The 24,531-nt window shown below is 43.5% G+C and overlaps 1 protein-coding gene across 3 annotated transcripts in view; it reads left to right on the top strand.

The window, feature by feature from the left end:
- The window catches only part of Stx3 (syntaxin 3), a 42,754-nt gene extending 18,330 nt beyond the window's left edge, over positions 1-24,424 (top strand). For 2 of the 3 annotated variants that reach the window (XM_058579592.1, XM_058579591.1), the window contains exons 3-10: positions 8,000-8,099; positions 9,781-9,855; positions 11,204-11,271; positions 12,326-12,434; positions 13,288-13,361; positions 13,532-13,666; positions 15,500-15,610; positions 20,002-24,424. In XM_058579592.1, the coding sequence (XP_058435575.1) occupies positions 8,000-8,099; positions 9,781-9,855; positions 11,204-11,271; positions 12,326-12,434; positions 13,288-13,361; positions 13,532-13,666; positions 15,500-15,610; positions 20,002-20,241 (912 nt within the window). In that variant the 3' untranslated portion in view covers positions 20,242-24,424. Of the gene's footprint in view, positions 1-7,999; positions 8,100-9,780; positions 9,856-11,203; positions 11,272-12,325; positions 12,435-13,287; positions 13,362-13,531; positions 13,667-15,499; positions 15,611-17,381; positions 17,494-20,001 lie in introns of all 3 variants that reach the window. The other variant, XM_046445669.2, reaches the window with a different exon arrangement.
- The last annotated feature ends 107 nt before the right edge of the window (positions 24,425-24,531 follow it).

Below are 24,531 nucleotides of genomic sequence, written 5' to 3'. Positions count from 1 at the left end.
AGATAGCACTCTTGTGATAGACTTTGCTTTTTGGATTGGTGCCAACAGGACACCTTTGATTAGGTCCTTTGCTGAGAACTCATAGTGCAAGTCATGGGTTGGTCATAGAGGCACATGCAAGATGCAGATGAAATCATGGACCTCAAAATATATTTTCAGAATGTGCTTTGCAGTGTAAAATTTGAATGGCTTCTCTGTCTTCTCAGTTGTTAAAGAATTGGCCCTTGGGTTTTCAGGCTACTTTGGCCAATCAACCCAGGCCTCGTAAATTATAAACCCTGGACTTTGTCTAATCTGCAGTTTTCTGTATTTCCCGTGGTCGTTTGCTCAGTTGGCAGAGAAAGCAAAGTTTTGGAGGAAATAGACCTGCCTCTGAAGGCAGCGGTTTATTGTTCTGTGTTCATCCAACCATGCTGACCACCTCCTGATGGTGTAGTAGGTGCTGGGGTGCAGTATTCTGTGTGACAGGTCCTTGCTCTCTGGTGTGTTTCTACCTGGTGAGGGTGATAGAAATTTTAAAAAAGTTATCATATTGTAGTGGAAATATCAAAAAGACATTGTGGGAGCACAGAAGAAGGAGTGTGGCCTTCTGCCTGGAGGAAGGTGGGCTTCTGGGGCTCTTATCTAGACTTGCACCTCAGATCTGCCTGGGAGCTTATACACACCCATGCCCGATTCATAGAGACTGGGATGGCTCAGACTTGGATTTTTCATTTCTTGCATCTGATTTTGCCACCTACTGCAGCAACGGACAACTGCAGAGTGGTGGGGAGACTTGGAGGGTTGTAAGTAAGGAAATAATGGGATCGGAGTGTGTTTTAGACAAATCAATCTATGGCAGTTTGTGGAGGAAAGGAAACTCCAAAAACAGAAATACCAGCAGATTGGCCAATGCAGCAAAGCATGGGGAAAAGAGTCGGGCTTTGGTCTGGATCTGTCAATCTGAGCAGTAGCATGGGGCATCATTTAGGGATGTTTTGACTAACTGTGGCTTAAGCAGTAAAGAGATGTAATTATTTCACGCATGAAGAAGTTTCCTATTAGGGATGTACTGGGGCTTCAGGCCAGCATCTCTGTGATCCTTTGGGATTTTCCCTTAGGGTTAAGAGAACAAGTCTGTTCTGATTATCATTGCTTTATAACAAACTACCCCAGTGTTTAGTGGTGTAAAACAACTATTTTGTTATGCTGACAGATCCTTTTGATTGGGTATTTGTCTAGGGCACAGTGGGTGGTGTATCTCTGTTCTACAATACGTGGAGCATTGGTTGGGAAGAATTGAACTACCAGAGGCTAGAATCTAATAGAAACTTCAGTATTCTAATAGTGGGTGCCTGGACTGGGGTGACCAAAAAGAAAAGCTCAGTAGAAACTGTCAACCAAAGCCCTCAACCGTGGCCTCTGTGTCTAGTGTTCCTCATAGCATGGAGCACTCAGGGTTGCTGGACTTGTGACATGGGGTTCAGGGATGCAGGGCCAGTGTTCTGGCAATGAAACTTACGTAGCGCAGTCACAAGCCTGCCAGATTTGAGAGAGAAACCCAGGGATCCTACCTCTCAATGGGAAGAGCATTAAGGAATTTGTGCCCCTGTATAAAACTACCCAAGAGTCAAAGCTCTGTTTGACATCACCCAGCGTCAGCATCACTAGCAAAAAAAAAAAATGGGAATTGCTAGAAAAGTCTAAGAATTCTTTTTATCAGGGAGGAGAGCTATCTAATGGTCAAACTGACTTCCTCTGTGGCTTACTCGCTATCACTGGGTCATGTGGTCATGACCATCCCTAGTTGGAAGGGTGCCAGGAAAATATGTACTTAGTAAAGGGATAAGATTACTAGGATCTCTGTAGTGCAGGTCAAGATCCATCATCTTGGGCTGGCAGCATAGCGGCCAAAACAGAATCAGAATTCTGTTAAAAAGAAAAAGAACAGCAGTCGAGGGGCTCGCTCTTTGGTGGGTCAAAGTACTTGTCTTGGAACACAGTGTGGGATGCAGAAAGTCTCTGTGATGAAGAGTGTTTGGGATTCCTGTTCTTCTCTCTTAGAAATTTAAAATGCACATTAACTTTTCAAAGCCTCCATGAAGTCCTGTTGTGAGGAAACCTGCTCACCTTGGCTAGCCCAGCATTGAGTTTTTCACCCTTTGTGACATGGAACTTCTGTTAACAAGGATGAATGAATACACTTTGGAAAATGCTATTAGAGAGTTTTCTTTTTTGGATTCTATCTTAGCTTGGGCTGCTGTCACAAAGTACCATAGACTGTGTGGTTTATAAAGAAAAGGAAGAAATAAATTTATTTTCCACAGTTCTCGAGCCTGGAAGTGTGAGCTCAAGGTGTCAGCATGACTGGACTCTGATGAGGGCCCTCTTCTAGACTGTGGACTGCTGACTTCTTGTTGTATCCTCACGTGATAGAGAGCAAAGCTAGCTTTGGCTTCTTCTTATAAGGTCTCACTCATGAGGGCTCCACTCTCATTACCTAATTACCTCCCCCTCCCCATATATGATCACATTAGTTAGGCACCAACATGAATTCACTGGTGTGTGTGTGTGTGTGTGTGTGTATAAAAGAAACAGTGAATCCAAAATAGGTGCACTTAAAAAAATTGGAGACTGTTTTACAGGAGTATATGAAGCATGTTTGTCTCTTGAGGTTGCTTATGTTCATTTATTTATTCAACAGACATCTACTGAGTGACATCCATGCTTGACAGACACAGTGGTGGATATCAAGTAGTCAAAGATGAGAAACCCAACGTCCCAGCTCTGGAGGAGGTCCAAGTCAGGATTAGAGAGTGTGGGCAAAGTGCTACAGAGCCTAGAGGGGGGTCCAAGGTGGGGTGGGAAACTGGAGCAATGCCTGGCTAGAGGATCTGCCAGGTGACCAGTCTTGAAACATAGGGATTTGCTAGTAAGCTTGATTTTTGTTAGAACTAAGAATCTCCAAGTGGTTGGAATAAGAAATCTAAGCATTAGATCGCACTCAGCAGGTTAAATATTTTTAGCATTTTAAATAGGATATTTGGATGATAGGGACCAAACGAGGCAAGCGGGCACGCTCTTCGTTTCTGGTCTCTTTCTGTAGTCAGGCAGGAAGCCCCGGCCAGGCATTTGCCTGTGTGCTCTCAGGCCTATCACCCACCCTTCCTGTGCTCTGTTCTCTGTTGCAGAGAATTATGTTTTGCAGGTTCCTTCACCAACTTGCTCTTGGTATGTTCGACCGAGGGCAGTGCTAGGGAGTGAATATTTGTGCTCGCCCCATTCATATTTTGATTTGGGATTTCCTAGCCTCCAGAACTATGAGAAGTGTGTGCTTGTTGTAGAAGTCATCAGGTCTAGGGCATTTTTGTTATAGGAATACTAATAGGTTGGACAGGGAAGTGCTGGCTGTGTCTTCTCCCCAGACTCTGCCTCCATGGCCCCAGTTCTGGTGGACTCCACCAAGGTCAGGCTCTCGTGGCCCCACCTTCTTTGTGCCTCCAGCTGTTGCTGCTTGTTTTCAGAGTGCCTCACCATCCTCTGTTGGGCTTTTTAGCCTTTGTTCCCAGTGTGAAAAACTCCCTGTATTATTTTGGCTCAAATAATTACATAAGTTTTTGTTTTCCTGACTGAATTTTGAGTAACGCAAACCCCAGATATACTTAATTTGAGATTATGGTCTAAGAAAACTTGTTTTTGCTGGTCAATATAACTCTGAGATCATTCTTTTCTTTTCATTCATAAAAAAACAAGTTGAAACACTAGTCCCAGTCTTTATAAAACCCCCTCGGGACTTGACTGTTTGTTGCTTGTTTGACTAAGGTGACTTCTCCCTCCCTTCTCAACAGTGTTTGTTTTCTAAAGCAAAGAAGCAAGGCCAGGCGTGGTTGTGCACCCTGTAACCCCAGCTGCCCGGAGGCTGAGGCATGAGGATCATAAGTTCAAGCCCAGCTTGGACAATTTAGCAAGACCCTGTCTCAAAATAAAATGGAAGAAAGGGCTGGGCATGGAGCTCAGTTGAAGAGCACCCCATGGTTCAGTCCCCAGTACCAAAAATCAGTCAGTCAGTCAATCAAACTTAACAAATCCAGAGGACTTGACTGAGAAGCTCAAATATAAGGATTGTTTTGGATTATGCCTTTTATTTTTGATACCAGGGATTGAACTCAGGAGCACTCGACCACTGAGCCACATCCGCAGCCCTGTTTTGTATTTTATTCAGAGACAGGGTCTCAATGAGTTGCTTAGTGCCTCACCATTGCTGAGGCTGGCTTTGAACTTGACATCCTCATGCCTTGGCCTCCCAAGCCTCTGGGATTACAGGCGTGCGTCACTGCACCTGGTTTATGCCATTATTTTTGAGGAAAAGTAAAGGTGTATGAATTGTAAAAAGGAGGGATCATTTATTTGACTACAGCCATGCTACTTTTGTCATCTTAGAATGGGTACAAAGTTAAATTTTCAGTACATAAAAATGCATGAATTAATACCCACCTAAAGGTACAAGATACAGGGGCATTTAGGGGAAGTAGAGACTAATTCTAGGACCAGAAACAAAGCTTTTTGCTTCATCTTCCACCATGCAACCTGCTAGTTTCCAAAGCAGCACTTCCTCTGCTTTTCATCGCCTACCTGGATCCTACTGGTTAATTAAGTCCAGAGAAAGGCCATCCATGCCTTCAAAATAAGTACTTCCTTTTAGCTAGATGATAGTGGTTAGTATAATATGGTTATTACAATTGGCAACACCCAACAAGTGATTGACTTGCTGCCTTTAGATTTCCTTGAGTGGCTATCGATGACATCAGTGCCTTGTTAACATTACGATTGTCTAAAGGATTAAACGAGACATGCTTGTGGCTGGCATATAGTAAATATACGGAAATTGCTGGCAACTTTTGTAAAATATCAGTCATCATCTAACATTTATTGAGCATGGTGTGGGAGTGGGAGTGTATTTTGTGTTAAGAATTTGACCTAAGCGTGGTCAAGGTCATAAAAATGCTGAAAGATGGAGCCAAAACTTGAACCTAATCTGTTTGATGATAACTTATTTTCTTCAATCCTATGTTATCTGGAGTCCCATATTACTGACAGAAGGCATTGGAAACGTATTAGCTGTAGCATGGTGATCAAAAACCAAAACATGGTGATTAAAACAAACAAACAAACCCACTTTTGGATTGGTTCCCTCCATCAGCAGTGTTTCTTGAAAGCTCATTGTGTAAAAAGCTCTCTATAATGAATTTTTCAGGACAAAGAAGTAAGGCACATGATGTCTGTGAAATGTGGCTGAACCAGTCTCACAAAACACGGGTTGAACATGCATGTTAACCTGATGTAAGTGGAATGCACGTGGACCAGGGAGAGAAGAGGAGCCTTCTATAGTGGTTCTTGCAGGCTTACCTGATTCACGAGACAGGGTTTGGTACCTAATAGATGGCTGGGTTTAAACCTTAGTTTTGCCTGTTTTTGTAGCACGACCTGGAGTATGTTTCTCTACCTCTTTGAGCCTCAGTTCTTGTGTATGAAAAGGAGATAGTGATGGTGACCTCACAGAAGTACTGTGAAGGGCCAGAGTTGTTTCTGATAAGCGTGTGTTCAGTCAATTCTAGTTTATAAGTACATGACCATGCAGGGAATGTCAGCATGCTCAACTCCAAACAAAGAGCTCTTAGGCTTTTAGATCTGGCACTTGTCAATTTCCTACTAGGTCTCTCCTCTCCCCCATTCTCCTCATAATTTTCTGGTTATCTGGCAACTGCACAAAAGGAAATCACATGTAGCTGCTTCTGTGAAATACCCAGAAAGTCATCTTTGAGAAAAACCAGCACTTCCAAGAAAAAACAATGACACTCAGTTCAGGGGGGAAAAATCAACAGCAACAAAAAAATCCTCTGGGATTAGTCACATCCTGAAGACCCAGAGAGGTTTGTGATTACTTGGTGAACTCACTAAAGCGCTGTGAAATCAAATGCTTCCAAATGGTGAATTGATGAGGATAGAAGAGAGAGCAGTGCAGTGGGTGAGGACTGGGGGGGCGTGGTGTATGCTCCTGGGGCCTGGGATGTCCAGTAGGCAGGGAGAGGACGGAGGATGCAGGACCCAACACTCCTGTCCATAGGGCTGGATGAGCATCTTCCATCCAGTCTCCGTAGGCCTGAAGTGACTCTGAACCTGAGGCTCTGCAGACTCATTCCAGCAACTTCCCAAGTCCTGTCTTTGCTTTGAACTATTGACCAATGTTTGGGCCAGGGCACTCTTAAGTTCATTAAGTGATTTTTCCAGAAGAGATTTTGTAAGATAACTGGTCCATTGGCCATGCAAATCTAAGGTATTGTGATTTGTTAAAATTTTGTTAAACTAATTTTAAATTGGTTAGCGCATTTTGTTCTAGAAAAACGTCTTTCTCAGTCCCGTGAGTACCGTGTAGTTTCTTTCGCAAACATCCATGTGATGGAAGTGGAAACTTGTGCCATTTTATGAGCTGTAGGAGGAGCCTGCATTTGAGTGACAGAAAAAGGAAGAACAGGTGGAAATTTCTGGATGTGATTATAACTTTAGAAACCACCAGTATTCATGATGGTAACATGGGCCCTTTTTAAAGTTGAGTAGGCTTGAGATTCTACTAGAACAGTGTAGAGAATTAAAAAAGGTCTGAGATCAAATGGACAAAGATCCCAGATGGATCCTGGAGGGAACTGTTGGGTGCTGTCTCTACCACCAGCTGTGTGACCTGTAACTTCTTTAAGCATTAGTTTCCTCATTTGAATAATGCTACTAATACAGTCTTGTAAGTTATTTAGTCAGCTGTTAAAGATCTTCACAAATATTTAGGTAGCTACCTAAATGTACATCTACACTATGATGATCTTACATTGAAATTTTATTCATCTTTAAGCAAGTGATTCTGTTGTCAAATTGTGATACATTAGAGCCAAAATATTCATGGAGGGGAATACTCCTTGCTTCAGTGGCAAAAATATGAATGAATTTAAGGGTTAGAGCTCAAGTTACATTTCTTCTATTTTCTGTCCAATTTGGAAAACTGTGATCAGGTTTTTAAAAAAGGGGCAAATCATCTCCTGGAGGAAAGGGACACTGGGAGCTGCATGTACATGGAGTTGTTCTCTCGTTGTATCCAGATGTTAAGATCCTCCTGCCTGTCAGTTTACAAGCTTTCTGTTGGTTGCTGCATGCTGAGGGATGAGGTAGATAGACCCTGTGGGTGCTGCTCTCTGTACATCTCCCTGCACTGAAGAGGGGCTGTGTACCTTGAGGAGGGAGCTAAGTTAGCACTTACTGTGCACACGGCGGTGCCTGGTGATGGTGTTCTGTCCAGGAGTGACGTGCTGCCGGAAATATTTCATGACACCCCGTTGAACAATCTAGAACTTTAACATGCACAGAAATGGTCCATGGTCCTAGCTTCTGAGCCCTGATCAGCTGCGGGAATTGGGTTGAGAGATCTTTCACTGGAACCCGTGCCCAGGACAACCTCTGCTGTCTCCTGAGACAACCATCGTTCATTCTCTTTCTCTCTCCCCTCTCCATCTGTTATCTTTATCTGTTTCTGTCTTTTTCTTCCTCTTCTTCTCTCTCAAAGTATTTTCCTTGCCCTTCGCTTCTTCCTTTTCTTCTCCCCACCCCCACCCTTTTCTGTCCTCACTTTTTGGGCTAAGGAGGGATCTGCCTGATGAGGTTTGCTGGTATCTTCCCTCTGATGTTCTCATGGATTTTCCTGATCTTCTTGACTCTGGCCTGAACCATGCCATTCAAGAGGGGTGAACACTTCCCTTTCAGGGAGAAGGAGGATGGATTTTTAATGACCGTTCTGTTGAGACTAGTTTCTCTCTCTATGGAAAGGGTGCTCACTGGGCAGCTAAGACTTGAAGTCATCATCTCCTTCCCCAAGCCCACCGGGTGACAGTGTCACCAGTAAGCGCTGCTAAGCATTCACCTCAGCCATGGATGTAGTCTTTCTCTTTGATGATGAAGGCTATTGTCTTTCTGATTGTAGATTGAGGAGACTCGGCTCAACATTGACAAGATCTCAGAGCATGTGGAGGAAGCAAAGAAACTCTACAGTATCATTCTCTCTGCACCAATTCCAGAGCCAAGTGAGTGTTTACTCAGCTGAGTCACCCAGTGGTGACCTTTTGCATCGGGGCAGAGGCATTCCTGTTTTCCTCACCTCTGTGAACAGCAGGGAGGTGTCCACATCACCCTGGACTAATGTCCACATCATATCACCTCTTTGATTTCTTTACCTTATCTGAGTTCTCACTGCCCAGCCGTCAGCTCTTCCCTTTATGGTCCCTCTTGAACCACTTACCCAGTCTCTCCTCTGCTTTCCAGCTGGACCCTCCTGTGGCTGGCAGTGACTCTTACTGCTTCCTACATACTCCATGCTCTGTCCCCCGTCTCTGCCTTCATTTATACTATTTCCTCCACCTGAAATGCCTTTCCCAGCCCCCTTTCTCAATCCCACCAGATCAAGTCCACCTTTCCCATGAGGTGGTCACGTAGGGTTCAGTTTCACAGGACTCCTGTTCCTAAGCTTTTTTTTTTTTTTTTTTTTAAACCACCACAGAGGCAAACTTTTGTTCCTCTTAATAGTAGGGGGAATACATTTTGAGAGTAAAATTTAGGGCTCCATTTCCTGTTCCTTAAGAACAGGGGCAAGCCCAATTCTGTCATTTCACTCTACTTTTTTTCAATGACTATTACCTCAAGATTAAAGTTGGAACATTTTAGCAGAGCATATGGGAGTCGTGCTGGTCGGGTTCCTGCCCTCCTCTCCACCTTTTCTCCCACCCTGCATGTTCCCATGTTACTTATACTTTAGTCAGACTAAATTCTGTTCTCCAAATATTTGTTATTCCCTCTTGCATGTTGTGCCTGCTCCTTGGGGCTCCAATGCCAATCACCTTCAGTACCCGGTTAACCCTTAGTCCTTCTTTGAGACTCTGTCCTACTTTCCTCATCTTTAGAAGCTTTCCCAGATCCCTATCAATCCCTAGCTGTGCCAGGGAGCCCTTTATAACCACCTCGTCAGAACTGCAGCCTACTCCAAACTGTATGTCAGGACTGTTAGTTTATTTTGCTCCCACCCCTCTCTGGACTTCGAGCACCTTGGAGGCGGATTCTGCATCTTCTTTCTGATTCCTTAGTTTCTAGCCCCATTCCAAGCTTGTAGTGGGGTGCCAAGGACGGTTTTTGAATGAATGGTTATAGCTAACATCTATTTTGCTCCATCCATCCCAGGATAGTCCTGGACATGGAGTAGGTGTATCAAAAATACTTGCTTCATTCTAAGTTGATGAACCTTGACTGATATCTCTTTCACCTAGAATTCCCGCAGAGTTCTCTCCTACCCTGTGAGATTAAGCCCGCATCATAAACCAGGTGGTTTCCTCCAAAAGAAAAGTTCTCAAAACTGACTTGGGGAGGTTTGTTGAAAAAGCAGATTCTGGGGCTTAAACCCTGGGTATTTTCTTCTGTACATCTGGAAAATGGTAACTGGAGAATGCCTTTTATTTTAATCAAATATTAATTTTGGGGGTTGCAAGGGATTGAACCCAGGGCTTCATGCATAGGATCTAGCGTTGAGCTATGCATTCAGCCTGAAAATGCTTTCTAAACACACGCTCTCGGATTCTAATGATAGACTCTGGGAAACACATTAGGATGATACTGTTGAGAGCAGTGGGTGCCTAAGCTCCCACACCCTTTGCTGATGGTTGTAAAAGAAGTTAGTCCTTCCTTTTCTAATGGCTTCTACCTCCTCTGTTTACCCAGAAACCAAGGATGACCTTGAGCAGCTCACAACCGAGATCAAGAAAAGGGCCAACAATGTCCGGAACAAACTAAAGAGTAAGAAGGGAACAGGGGAACAAGCTGACCCCTGCCACCATCCACTCAGCTCCCTGCATGTACCTCCTCTGAACTGACAGTCACCTGGATGAAGTGACCACTTGTCCATGTTTGCTTATGGTTTGGGCACTGTCCCTGGAGTGACCTATGGCAGCCCCAGAAAGTCCCCTTCTCTTGAATCTTGACTGTAGTTGAAAGAGTCCAGAATTGAAGTTAGGAGATGGGAGCTGGAATGTGCTTCAGCTACTGGCCTGGTCCTTTTGCTTAGTCCATGGGTGTATTCTTATTGGTTCTGTTTCCCCAGCACCCAGCCGACATTGGAGTAGTAATTTTAGACATACATACACGCAGGATTTATTCAGTTCACAGATGTTTCTTGGTGGGCACCTCCCATTGCTGCCCACCACCTATTTCAGAGCATAGATCCAATTCTTTTGGGGAACAAAGGGTTTCCACAGTTCCATGGCTGCAGTCTGTATGCTCGCTCAAAGTACTTGGTGAGTACGTGCACTTGCTCAGATGAGAAATCAGAATCATTGAGCCTAGCTTGTCATTTCTTCCCCCCAAATAAATTACAGTAACTATTGTAATGGGTGTGGAAAGGGGGTTGTTGGAAGCAGCTTCCAAAAATAATAATGATAGTGTGGCTACCGCTGTGCTAATAAGCACTTTATGTGCATTCTCATTTAGCCTTCACGTTGGTCCTGTGAGGAATGTACAAGTTGAGCTTCCCTAATTTGAAAATCCAAAACCCAGAATGCTCTAAAATCTGAAACATTTTGAGCACTGACATGACCCAAGTAAGAAATTCTACACCTGACTTTATGTGAAGGATCCCAGTCCAAAAACAGATGCACTAAAAATATGATGTAAAACCCTTTAGGCTGTGTTTATAAGGTGTGTAAGAGAGAAAAGAATTTTGTGTCCTAACCCCTAGATATCTCATTGTGTGCAGGCAAATATTCCAAAATCCAAAAAATCTGAAATCCAAAACATTTCTGCTCCTAAGCATTTCAGGTTAGGGATACTCAACTAGTATTGGCATTTGTGTCATTTTATAAACAAGAGAATGAAACATAAGAGAGTATAAGTGACTTTCCCAAAGTCACAGAGCTGGTCAGCAGCAGGGCAAGGATTTGAGCTAGTCTCTTGGTGACCAAGACTCAGACCTGGTATTGTGTGGTAAAGGCTAATGAAAGCAGGTCTGTGGCTCACATGAGCTGACCTTGAGGATTACTCCTCCCTGTCGTTCCCCCTTCATGGGTGTTGTGTGTGAGCATGCGGGGGAGGTATGTTTCTTAGAAAGAAGAGGAGCTGCATTGCCGGAATGACCTTCTTCTCATTCCAGGCATGGAGAGGCATATTGAAGAAGATGAAGTCCGCTCATCAGCAGACCTTCGGATTCGGAAATCTCAGGTAAAGTTGTCCCTGATCTGACAATCATCTTCTCCAATTCTTATTTTCTTTCTTTTTCTTAAGCTGTGGAGTCTTTTTTAACAAAAATTACAATTCTTATTTGGAACTCGATATGAAAAACTGCTAAAGTTGAACTATCCAGGTTGAAGCAGGGGTCATGGCTAGAGTCCAGCCCCTTTGGGCCCTTTTCTCACACTCTCCTTCTCTAAGGGGGGCCTTAAGAACTTCCCAAGACTCCCCAAAGCAATGTTAGTGCCTCCTTGTTTCACAGGCAAAGAAACTGAGGTCTTTTTTGAAAAGACTGTTAGTCATTAGTTCAGTTTGGAGCCAGGAACTTGGGGGATCATCTGTATCCTTCAGGAGCTGCATGACATTCAAGTGGCCGTGGAACAAGTATCCAGCTGGAAACAAGTGAGGAAGAGCAAGAGGCTGGTGAATCTCTAGTCAGTTTTACCGTGACTGAATTTGCCTGGTGGTAGTGGATTTGGATAAAATAGAGATAATGGTGATTTTGCAGAAGGCAAACAAATAAGGCGTATTTCTGAGAGGTAGGCAAGGAGTAAAAGTTGTTATGAAGGTTTGAGCTGAAGCATCCAGGGCTACTAGAGAATGTATCTACCAATAAGTAAAGAAAGTTGAGGTGACAAGTTAAAGTAAGAACTCAAGGATCTTCGGTAGCATGACCTGTGGGAAGGGAGGCTGACAGCTTTAGAAAACAAGCCAGGGGTGTGCCAGAAAACTTCTACTAGTCCAGGTAGTTGTAGGGCTCCAGGATTCCCAGAGATGGTCTCCTTTTGCCTCTTAATTACCATGTGAGGTCAGGAGGATAGACAGATACTGCAACCATGCTTTGGAATAGCAGTAGACTTATCCAGTGATCCAAGCTAGGAAGTAAAAAAAAATATCATACTTGGTCTTTTGAGTCCCAGCCTAGTGCTGCTGTAGACGAGGCTGTGGGGGGTGGGGTGGGGAAGGGAAGAAGCTCTATAGCAGTTGTGCACCTTTTCCCTCCCTCACTTCCGGGGGACATACTCATCTAACATTGTTTCCACAGCACTCCGTCCTCTCTCGGAAGTTTGTGGAGGTGATGACCAAGTACAATGAGGCTCAGGTGGACTTTCGTGAACGCAGCAAAGGGCGAATCCAGCGGCAGCTTGAAATTAGTATGTGTTTAAGGTTTGGCGTGTGACCCTCCTCCCTCTTTTCCTACTATGTGATTGTCCATTCCAGGTTGTGACACTATAGGAGAACAAGCAGCAAGCACCCCTGCTTGTGGCTTCTGCTTGATATTTTGTGCCCAATCTCAGAGCAGATGTTACAGCATTGGCACATCCTGCATCTTGGGAAAGGTGGCACATGGTTGTCAGGTCCAAGTCATTTTATCCCAGTGGAGTCCAGCACTTTTTCATCCTAGAGGGGAAGCACGCACCTGCTTCCCCTCGTTTTTGCTGTCAAGTAGCAAAGCACATTTGTGAAATAAGAGCGTGGTGCAGGTTGCCATGAGGAATAAGGACATGCATAAAGCTGTGCCCTTTAGGAACTTGTGATATGGAAGGCAGGGCCCCCTGCAGGGTGAGCGTGCTTCAAGTGGGATGAACTGTATGAACAGGCATGCATGTGTGTTTAGGTTGTAGGCCATCCGGGGTCTGGGAAAAAGGGTGTGTTTGGAGTGGCAGTGTAAGGTTAAGATGGTCGAGGGAAGGCTTCCCGTGAACTGTACATTGTAAGGAAGGCCTTGTAGTCTGTAGCGTAGAGCATGAGGTTAGTACACAGCCCGAACTGGGAAGTGATGTGAGCACCATGATCTGTACTTTAGGAAAGGAGCTGCTATTTCTGTTATGGATGGATTGGATGAGGGGAGGAATCAGAAGAAAAACATCGGGAGGCTTTGGGGGCAGTGTTGTAGAGATCCTGGTCTTTAGAATGAAGCAACCAGATTCTTAATTTTCAGGAAACTTTAAAAATGGAGTTGTGCTTTGATCTTGAAATTGATGCTCTACTTCTTTTGTTATAAAGCTGGCAAAAAGACAACAGATGAGGAGCTGGAGGAGATGCTAGAGAGTGGCAACCCTGCCATCTTCACTTCTGGGGTGAGTCATGTGGCCTGGGAAGCTTCACCTGGCCTAGCAAACACAGGATAAGCTGCAGCTGCAGGGACATAGGGGATGTGAGGAGCCCACCTGGGTGTGTATGAGGGCAGCTGCAGGGGCAGCCTTGATTGCAGGGGAGGCTGATGGCCTGTCTGTGTGGCCTGTTGCAGATCATCGACTCGCAGATTTCCAAGCAAGCCCTCAGTGAGATCGAGGGGCGGCATAAGGACATTGTGAGGCTGGAGAGCAGCATTAAAGAACTTCATGACATGTTTATGGACATCGCCATGCTGGTGGAGAACCAGGTAACTGGCAGGGACGGAGGAGAGGAAAGCTCAGGTTCCCCTGAGAACAGCGGAGGAAAGGCGTAGTGGAAGTCAGGTGAGGAAGGGTGAACCAGGGAACTGCATAACAGGAGCAGAATTCCATAGCTCAAGGAGGTGCGCATTCTCATCAAATGCTGGCGCCTTGGGCCGCCTCAGCCTTATCTTTCTTGTCCGTTACTTGACTTCACAGTCATTGCTAGCTGACACAGAGTCTGATATGTTATATCAAATGCCTAGTTCACCCAGCCTCAGGATTTTTTTCCCTCTTTTTTTTTTAATATATTTTTTTTAGTTGTAGTTGGACACAGTACCTTTACTTCACTTATTTATTTTTATGTGGTGCTGAGGATTGAACCCAGAGACTCACACGTGCGAAGCGAGTGCTCTACCGCTGAGCCACAACCCCAGCCCCTCCTTCTTCTTTTTTTTCAAATTAGAGATAGGGCTTCTTGGTGATGGCTTAAACAGTCTCCTCATGTGAGACTAATGACGTTGAAAATGTGTTCTTTTATCCAGTTAATAGTGACAATTTAGTGAAACCTAAAGAGGATTTTGTTCTTTTTTTTTTTTTTTTAACCTGTGTTTTTCTGAAAATTTGGCAATTTTTTTGTTAAGGAACAAGAACAAACATAAGGGAAAAAATAGTAAAAGAATAAGAACAGAAAATCTTGGAAAACTCAGGGTGCTGAGTTTGGTAGGGTGCTGAGGATTGAATTCTGTATTACCTGCATGTGGGGTTAGTGTCACAGCACCAGATGGTCCCGAACTCTTAGGACACAGATATATATGCCACAGGGTCATAGTGCTGTGACACGTTTACCAGGAATTTCCAGATGCTCTGCCACCTGGATAGGATTGGAGACTGCTTCTTAGGAAGACAGTGCAAAACCTAGGTGAAGCCTGAGTGTGTCTAGCTATTTCTGACATCAGTTCTCTGCTCTGGGCCTAATTCTTACCCCCACCTCCTTCTGGTTTTGAGACCATTTCTCAAGTCCCTTCCTCCCCACTTTCTTTTTTCACCCCACACTGCCTTGCCGAGGAACGGGTTTGAGATTCAAGTGATGGTAAGTGCCTTGCTCTGTTCACAGTGGGCCAAACGTGATGGGGTTACACTGAGGAAGTCCTGGGGAAATGAGGGGAATTTCCATTCTCAGACACACAGGAATTAACCAGAATGGCCAAACATCCATGTCAGGAAGTAATAGTTGGGCAACATTTGAGAATCTTATTATGAAACAACCATCTAGGAAGGAAGATATACCCAAACAGCTTGGGTAAACCCGCTGTCTGACCTTAGGGACCTGGGGATTTCTCTTGGAGAAAGCAAATGTTTCCAACCTCATACTTATTGCATACCTACTGTGTGCCAGGCACTACTCTACAATATTGAGCAAGGTCAGTGTGTGCTGAATGAACTTTCAGGTCTGAATGACCAGGAAGAGGCCAGTACCCTGGTGATACTCTGAAAACATGAGATATATAGCTCCTCCCCATATACTTAATTTAGAGAGAGAGATATGGGTGAGGGATCCCTCAAGAGTATATTCATATGTAGTTAACAGGCATCTAGACAGTCTGCTGCACATGTCCAGCACAGTGCTGGTTATAGAGAAGTAGTTCAATGAACGTCCCTTGAATGAGTGACCCCCATCAAGGCTGCGAAGTATAGGTAGTCACATGGGAAATGCAAGATGTGACCTACAGAAGGTGGAGTTTCAAGGTTTCTCGATGCTCCTCTTCCCTAAAGGTTCTAAGTGGCTAGGGCTGTTCTGGACAGGTTAACTGGGTGTGACTAGTGTCTATTCTCTGCAGGGCGAGATGTTAGATAACATAGAGTTGAATGTCATGCACACAGTGGACCATGTGGAGAAGGCACGAGACGAAACTAAAAGAGCTGTGAAATATCAGGGTCAGGCCCGAAAGGTGAGATTCTCCTGCTACCTTCAGAGAAGGGTCCATTTTGTTTGCTGTCTCTCGCTCTTTCTCTCTTCCCTCCTCCTGTCTCTGTTTCTGCCTCCTCTTGCACCTGGGGAAAGGGAACCATGATTGACCGGATTGAGAACAACATGGACCAATCAGTGGGCTTTGTGGAGCGGGCCGTGGCAGATACCAAAAAGGCTGTCAAGTATCAAAGTGAAGCTCGGAGGGTGAGCGCCTTATCCTCTGCTGGTGGTACTTGCCTCTCCTCTCTGGTCACCCCCACCTGTGTCTCTGGGCCCGTGCCTTTGAGCTCTGTCCTTGCCTCATCATACCCTCCTTCCCTCAGCCTTTCCTAGAGACTAGCTGCTCACCCTTCCTTCCTAGTGTGCCTTGCATGGATCTGGCTCACGTGCTCTCTACCCAAGAACATGCTCAGCAGGCAGCTCTGCAGGACAGATGCATGGTCCAGGTCTTGCTGCTAGTCCTGTCCTGGATGTAGCTCATGAACCTTTCAGACACTACACTTGCCTCTTCTGTTCTTCTGACTCTTTCTTTTCATTGTCTTCCACTCCAGTAGCCCAAGCCCGGCCCACTTTTCTTTTTCTCTGTCTCATACCTTGCACTGTGCTAATTGCTACGTACATATCTCATAGCTGTGGAGGTGTCTATTTTTTCTACTTTTAGATGAAACAATTGAGGGCCAGAAGTTAAGTAACTGGCTTCAGGTCATCTAGTAAATACAGGAGCTGGGTCTCAGATTCAGATCCCAATCATGCTTTTTCCACTAAACCTTGGTGTTTGCCTTCTCTTCTGGGCCTTTGCTGCTCAAGGACTTATAAGATGCTCTACTCATTGAGTGTGGGTATCCAGTTTGGGGAGCTTCTTCCATTTACTAATTTTATTTCTCATAGGCTCTGATATTTTTGTTCTCCAATGCCTTTTCTTCCAACTGCATCTATTGCTTATGCTGGTACTTAGGGAGCTGGAAGTTATTTTATGTGATGAACCCATTCAGTATACTGGGTCTGATAGGTAGAGGTGGACTTTAGGGGACAGATGAAAAGAAGTTAGAAATTAGGATTAAGCCAGGTGTGGTGGCACATTCCTGTAATCCCAGTGGCTCTGGAGGCTGAGGCAGGAGGATCTCGAGTTCAAAGCCAGCCTCAGCAATGGCGAGGCACTGAGCAACTCAGTGAGACCCTGTCTCTAGATAAAATACAAAATAGGGCTGGGGATGTGACTTAGTGGTTGAATGCCCCTGAGTTCAATCCCTAGTATTAAAAAAGAAAAATTAGGACTCTATAAAAATGTGTTTATACTCCTTAAAAAGGAATGCTTAGTCACTTTATGTCTTGGATAATTGCTACTTGGAGACCCCATGGTGGTGTCTCTTACTACATTTGTCCACATTTATAAGACTGTAGTGTGAACTGAGAGCTAATACAAGCTCCATATTTCCATCTGCTGGCATTGTTAGTCTAGAAGTAATTTAAGATATCCTAACTGATATCCTTATATAGAGTTGTAAGCTGCTGCTGCTTCTTTCTTCTTTCTTCTTTTTTAAAAGGAAAAAGAAGATTTATTGCTTTGCTAGCAAAGGAGAAACACAGGGGACTCCTGTCCCAAAGGCTGTGTTACTGAGATGTAAGCTGATAATTTGGATTGATAAGATAGATGCTTTCTATCAGAGATGAGAGGGGTTGGGTTTTAGATGAATTGCTTTTTTTTTCCTGTAATAATGATTTGTTTTTGTTTGTCTTATTCCCTTCTCCAGAAATTGATAATTATCATTGTGATAGTAGTTGTGTTGCTGGGCATTTTAGCATTGATTATTGGACTTTCCGTTGGGCTGTAATGAGTGGCCTGCGGGGCTGCTGCACTGAAATGTAAGTAAAGGGGTGGTTCTCAGGGACTCTGAACTGGCTTCCCATGAGGAAACTGGCCTGGGACTTCACATTCCTCTTCCTTCCTCTAATGACTGTCCTTGGGCATAATGAATTTTCTAAAACTTTTGGTAGCCTGTGGATACTTTCATCTCCTTAAAATTCTCTTCTCAGATCTGGCTGCATCAGATGGGTCAGGTCTCCTTTTGTTCCTGTTCTTTAAACTGTCCCTGTCTTCTGTTTTCTCTTGAGTGTCTCCCGGCATACCTGAGCATCCCATTAACACCCAGGTGGATGTGAGGGAGTCTGTGTCTTGGATCTGGGGTCTGTCTTCTGAATTCCTACACAGCTCTTGGGCTTTGCTTTCTATATCCTCGTCACTGTGAATGAAGCTTTGTATTGGGGTTTGGATCCTGTAGTTTTGTTTGTGGCTGACTGGTCTGATCTTGAATGAGGTTATAGCTAACATTTCCCAAGTACTGAGTTGTAGCAAACAATATACTACACAACTTGTCCGTGGATCATTGAATCTGTAGGATACTCTCATGGGATAGGTAGTGCTAATGTGCACATTTTAGAGAAATTGAGTCTTAAAGAGAAGTAAAGTTGAATAGCACTAAGTTCACACAGCTAATAGTGGATCTAGGAGAGTTCTTTATTCTTTACTACATTTTACTTTGTCTTTGTAAAATAAGGTAGCTATTTATCATTGTCTACAAAGTCTAGAGAATTTTTCAGAGTGACTTTAAAATCAGTGCTATTAATTTTCTTAAAAATTTGTTTTTAAAAGATAGGGCTGATCATTAAGTAGCAATTAGCATGACAGAATGATCTAGTTATGAAGACTCTGTGACTTTTAAGATTTTTTTTCTGAATAAAATGTAGCATGTGTAGTTTTTTAAAAAGCCTATAAAGTATAGAAGAAATGAAAATAGCTTTAATGTTATTGCTAGTAACCCTGTAGCATGTTCACACACATACTCAGTTTTATACAGTTCAAACTATATTATCTATTATTTGTGCCCAGTGACAAAATCATAAGGATCGTCCCCCACACAAATCTCTTTGTAAATCTAATCTTCAACATGAGATTGTGGATATGCTTTCAAATAGTTAACACTTTCTCAACATTGGAGTTTGATTTTTTTGTTATAACGCAGTGTGACTAACCTTATGTAACATTTCCCCCCTTTTTATTTCTTCCTCATTGTAAATTCACAGAAGTTGAGTTTCTGAGGTAATAGAGAGAAACATTTTTCAGACTTGATGCATACTTCCTTATTGAGACCCAGAGCTGCCCCTTCGTGTTTTTGTACTTAGTTCCAGTGTGTTTCTTCATTCCTCTTTTTCCCTTGTGACGAGCAGGTCTGAAAGTCAGATTATTAATCATATCACTAAACATACCTCTTCTTGAGAGAGAAACAGTAGCTAGGTGACCGGCTTCTCAGAGGCACTTAATTATTGGTGGTTTTTTTTTTCCTTTTTTCTGACATGTGCCATGTAGTCCTTGATGGCTTCTTGACTGTAAAGATATTGAGTTTTGTCCTGAATCTTAACTATCTCATTGGAAAAGATGTTTTTTTTTGTTTTTTTTTTTTTAAAAAAAGGTGTGATAGCTATCTTCCCATATCCTTGGTTGATAGATGCCTTCCAAATTCATGGTGCCCCTTGCAAATTCATGCCCATTTCCAGGAGTCCTGAATGTAAATGAATCATTTTTGAGGTGACTCCTCATGGATAGGAGACTAATACATTGTTTCTAGTTGACTAACCCCTTCTATAAGATGCTAATTTGCTGAAAAGTTGCTCCTCATGGTTCATTCCATATTCCCTAACAAAGTCAACACTTACATTACCTAGGTTTGGACACCCTCATCCTTGCCACCTGAGGGGACGAGGTCTCTGAATAGGAGGGAATGAAGGCAAGCTGGGACTATGCTCCCTGGACATACATCAGCTATAGCTCTAAGATACTATCAATATCCCCAGTTTAGATGGGGAAACTCTTTGAAGCTCAGTGAAGTTAAGAAATTGGCCAAGCTTACGTAGATTATAAGGTGGAGCAGTCATAATATGACATTAGAACTTTCCCATATTCTTTTCATTTTGCCCTTCTGCTTTCTAAAGGGCATAGAAATTTGAGTACCAGAAGGCTCTGGAACCTAGTATTCAAGAGGGGAGCCAGAGAACTGATGTTTTTAGCCAGCAGTGATTGCCCCCACCCAAGTCTTCCCAATATTGTGACAGCTTGTCTCTCTCACACAGACTTATACAAGGCCCACAGAATTTGCTTTCTGTTGCTCCCTTAGTTGGGATCTTTGTTCTTTTGCAGTGGAATATTTAATCCCAGGCCCTATCTGGGTTTGTTGGTTGGCTTTCTTTTTTTGTATTTTTTATATTCTTTTGCAGTTGCTTCTGATCATTGTACCTTCCAGGGTTGTGAGTGGTTTCTCCTGTTGCTCCTCCTCCTCATGTGGTACGCTGATCAGCTCCTCTCCCCGCCTCTCTTAGAACCTGATTTCATTCCAGCCTGGTGGGACCACCTTTATCTTCAGATGGGAATGGAGTCTGAATGGCCTTCCTGAGAGCAAAGGGAACCCATTCCTTTGTTTCCTTGTAACCATCCTTGGACCTGACTCAGCAATCAATCTAGCCCTGGAGGAATCTAACCTTCCTGATGCAACCCCAAGTTCTCCTCAAAACCAACTCCTGCCCCAGCAACTGAAGTACCTTTCCTCCTGGACCATATGAACTGACCCAGATTTTTCCCTTCTGTGGTGTGTCAAATTATGCCTTGCACCTTGGAAATCCCATGTGAGACTATCCCAAGGTGCTGCATCTTCTACCTCATGGAGTATACTCCCAGAAATTACAGTGTATTTTTCTAGGGTAGTATCTTTAACAAAGCAGATGGATTCTTCTAAATTTGGCAACAATAGGGTTTAGATGGGAGACTTCTGCATGGCAGGATGCCAGTCCTGTCGGTCCTGAAAACATGAGTGACTGGCAGATGCCATTTTGGTCCAAAAAGTTGACTTGCTTGAAATTCAACTTCAAATTAAGCTTTTAATAAGATCAACCTGGGGGCCAATTTGGTCTTTCTCTAGGTTGTGTTCTCATGTTTACTCAAAGCGGGACCAAGATGATAGTCATCTGAGGTTGCCATTTTCAAAGGCTGAGGATTTGGAATATTTGTTTCCCTATGAATTTTGGAAACTGGCTTTTCACCTTTGGAGTGACTCTTTGTGAAGCTGTTGCCCTGAGGCCAAAATTAACCAGGGATTTAAAATTGGGCTGGGGACAAGGTGCTAGAGTCTCAGACTCTGAAAAGGTTTCATGAGGCTGAGTGTTCAGTCACTCATGTGTTCAGGTGTATTTTTAAAAGTGTGTATGTGAGATGCATGTATATATATATGTGTCTGTTTCTCAGGAAATAGGAAACTAGAAAAGAAAGATACTATAACCTCAAAAATTAAAAAAAAAAAAACTTTTTTGAGCTAGACTAAAAATTAGATAAGTTGCTTTTGTTTACCTGCAAATGAATCATTGTAGAAATATGATCATCTTATGTCATCAACAAAGTTGTTTTCTAGAAGAGAACTGGGAGAATCAAATGAGATATTCAGACTGAGGACTGAGTTGATTTCTGGTTTCTGTGCAGCAGGTACAGGTGTAATGGTTTGACACCTCTCCCTATCTGCTGCCTCCACTAGGCTTTCCCTGAGAACATCCCACAGCAATCCACATGACCTATGGGATGTCCTGTCTTAGATGGAGTTAGTTGGGAGAGACCGGAGACTACCTGCTACTGGGTGAATGAGCTTGACAGGTTCTTTGTTTTCCCCAGTTCTTGTCACAGAGGAAGCAACAGCCAGGAAATTTTCGTGTAGTGACTGCTAAGCTGTAGGTAGCCCCTTAGATCCCTGTCAGTCTCCCTGATTTTGGGTACTAGCTGTATTTCAGCTTTGACAGTAATGCTTTCTAAGGAAGAGAAAGCACCCTGATCCAGACACTGCCTATTAGCTTCCTGTGCAAAGGCTCCTCACTTCTCACTACCCAGCACTCAGACAGAGCCACAGGGATGCCTTTCTCCCCATGGCTATGATGTTAGAAGACAGGCTGTAATCTCAGGCTTTTACTGTCATCTGAGACTGAGGCCTGGGGCTTAAAGTTTGGAATGCAACACATGAAGGGTTTTTGTATTTTTTAAATGTAAATTTGATTATTTTATTGCTAATTTAAAAATAAATGACTTTCTAATGATTGCAAATCAGTTCTGTCTCTTATCTCCCTGCAAACACTTGGTGATCTGGTGCCACCATGTGGTGGTTTCTGTTCAGGTTTTGGGACTCTGGTGGTTTAGAAAGTTCAAGTTTTTGAAAGTGGCTTCACTCCCAAAGAATGCAGTGTAACTGCACTTGAGTTTCAGAGTTGAGGTCCTGCCCACAAAAGACTTTGTTCATTCGTTCAGAGCACCTTGCTATTTTTCTGTGAACACTCCGGGTTCCAGAAGCCAGATCCATCACTCTTCCCTTTTGCTGCTCCTTTTCCCTTTGTACCCTCCTCCATGTTCAGAGGCACCAGTCTTCCTTTAGTCAGAACTATCTCCTTCACAGTGATGTCATTGCTCATGTGCTTTTTCTTTCCTTGTCTGGATGAGCAGAAGAAGATCATGATCATGATCTGCTGTGTTATCCTTGTGATCATCTTGGCTTCCACCATTGGGAGCATATTTTCCTGAAAAAGGTGAGCTGTCATCGGGGAGGAGGGTCAGGTCTGCTTTCACTAAACACTCTTGTGTTCGGGAGCATTCACTGTTTGTTGCCAGTTTCCCTAATCTGTGTGTGATGAGGTGCTAGAATAGGTAAAGAGTAAACTAAGGAAAAGGATGTTTCAGATAAAAATGAGTGGAGCTGGTAGCAGTCAGTGGGAGAGCAAGGAAGAAAGGAGGCAGAAATCTGTCCCATAACTGCACCTGGGAGCAGAATGCTTTGTACAGGTCAAATTGTTGATTCCTGCTGTAAAAATTGAGCCTTGGTGTCTGGGAATGGCAGAATGAGAAAGAATTAGCTCTTGCATTAGGTGGACCCTGAACTGGGGTTAGGATAAGATAGTATAACCTTGTGAATATTGTCTTACCCCTACTGAAGAGGGAGTTATTTGAAAATAAAATACCATGCTCTACAATCTATGATTTTCCCCCTCCATTCTTCTGTTATTTCCTTCTGCCCTCACAGATGGATCTTCGTGGCATTTCCAATCCTTCTCCCACCTTTGTGGGGTCATCACTTCACTGCAGACTCCTCATCAGCTACACCTCTTTCCATTAGGCAACTTATTATGACACAAAGCATCAATCAACTACTTATTACGTTATGCAAAGGGAGAATGTATGCAAATATGGAAATGGGAGGGGGAAGGAATGAAGGAACAGAGGGCACAGCAATATGTAGTTGGTTAGGCAAATGGTTTAAAGGAAGGGCCTGCAGGGTACATCAATAGGCATAATGGGTACCTGCTTAGGAGATGACGACTGGAGCCCACACCAACAGGATGGCTGTGGAGAGGCAGTTCCTGTAGCACACCCAGTTCAACAGGGTCTTCTGTGAACTAAGATCAGCACATCTGTTACTTCTGCTTTTAAGGCTCTTCTAGGTCTCACCCTTGACCAACTATATATCTTCTTCCTTCTTCAGGGTCCAACAGTAGTCTTCAAATTGGGAGGTACCAGGCCTTGTCTTGCTCACTGCTCTGTCCCCAGTGCTTAGCACAGTGCCTGCCACTCACAGGTGCTCAAATATCTGCTGACTCAGCGATCTATTATTAAGTTGTGATTCCACTCATGGATGAGTGCTTGGGATTGACTCTTTAAAGGCATCAATGGGAACCTTTTAAAATTTTTTTTACTTATTTTTTTTATTGTCAGAAGCTGTGAAAGCTGACAGCCACTGGGCTGATACACTTAACAGCCCCCCCCCACCCCGTTTTTTTTTTGTGTGTGTGGGTGGGTGGTGATGGTGGAGTCCTATTAGTAGCCTCTTTCCGTAAAGAAGATGGTTGGTTGCAGGATGGCAGTTCACTAATAGACCTCCAACAAAAGCAACATGTTTATATCAAGACTGAACCTCCAACAGTCAACATACCATGCTCTGTAGTCCACACAAACAGGTGAAGTGTGAGGTAAGAAAGGAGGAGTAAGTGGTCGCTTGCTTTACTTCTTCGTGGTATGTATCGCAGGCTGAAACTGTTGGTTGGAATGCACCAGCACAGAAGTGGTCCAGAGGCTGTGTCCAACTCAAGGTTGTTCTGTTCCCCTTTAAAAACTATGTATATGTGAGTTCCAATATGAATGATTTACTTAGTGATTACACTGCAAAAGGATCACTAAAAATTCATAGTACATGACTTGTTGAGGACCACCCAACTGTGCAGATGTGCACTTCTGAAAGTCGGTGATAAATTCTTATTTTCTTTTCTGGAGATGTAATTTTTTTAAGAAAATGGGATAAAAATGACATTTTTATCAGTGTGCTTTCTATTAATTTTCAAAAGCAAATGGTTTAACATTTCTTGTAATTTGTGTTTCCTTTAGTTTGAATAGGGGCTATAACTGGCTAGCTCTGAAATATGGATTAATCTTGTTATAAACAGGGTGCTGGAACCGTGGGAATTTGAATCACATGGGGTCCTCATTCACCCAGCAGTGGTAATTTGTGTGCCAGATGGCATATGGCACTGTGCTAATCCTGCAGAGACACAAAGAGCCTAACACTCCCCTCCTTGAGACCTCCAGACTAGGAGGCACCATGTAATTTCAACTTTTAAGTTCCTTTGCTAAAAGCTATGTTCCTTGTCATATTGTCCAACATCCCCTCTTTCCAGATTCAAAGAAGATGGGTAGATGGCACCAATAAATATCTCTTGAATCCATTAACCTATTAAGTGTCATTATTTTCTTTGTTACTACTCCAAAAACATTTGTATCTCTAACTAGTAAATGTCATGGAAACTAGTTCCTGAAGTGTGTACACATGAAAAGCA

The sequence above is a fragment of the Marmota monax genome, unplaced genomic scaffold, assembly GCF_021218885.2.
Source record: "Marmota monax isolate L192 unplaced genomic scaffold, Marmota_monax_Labrador192_F-V1.1 WCK01_AAM20220418_F8-fsc00038, whole genome shotgun sequence".
Classification (NCBI taxonomy): domain Eukaryota; kingdom Metazoa; phylum Chordata; class Mammalia; order Rodentia; family Sciuridae; genus Marmota; species Marmota monax.
This window is presented reverse-complemented; position numbering and strand designations above follow the sequence as displayed.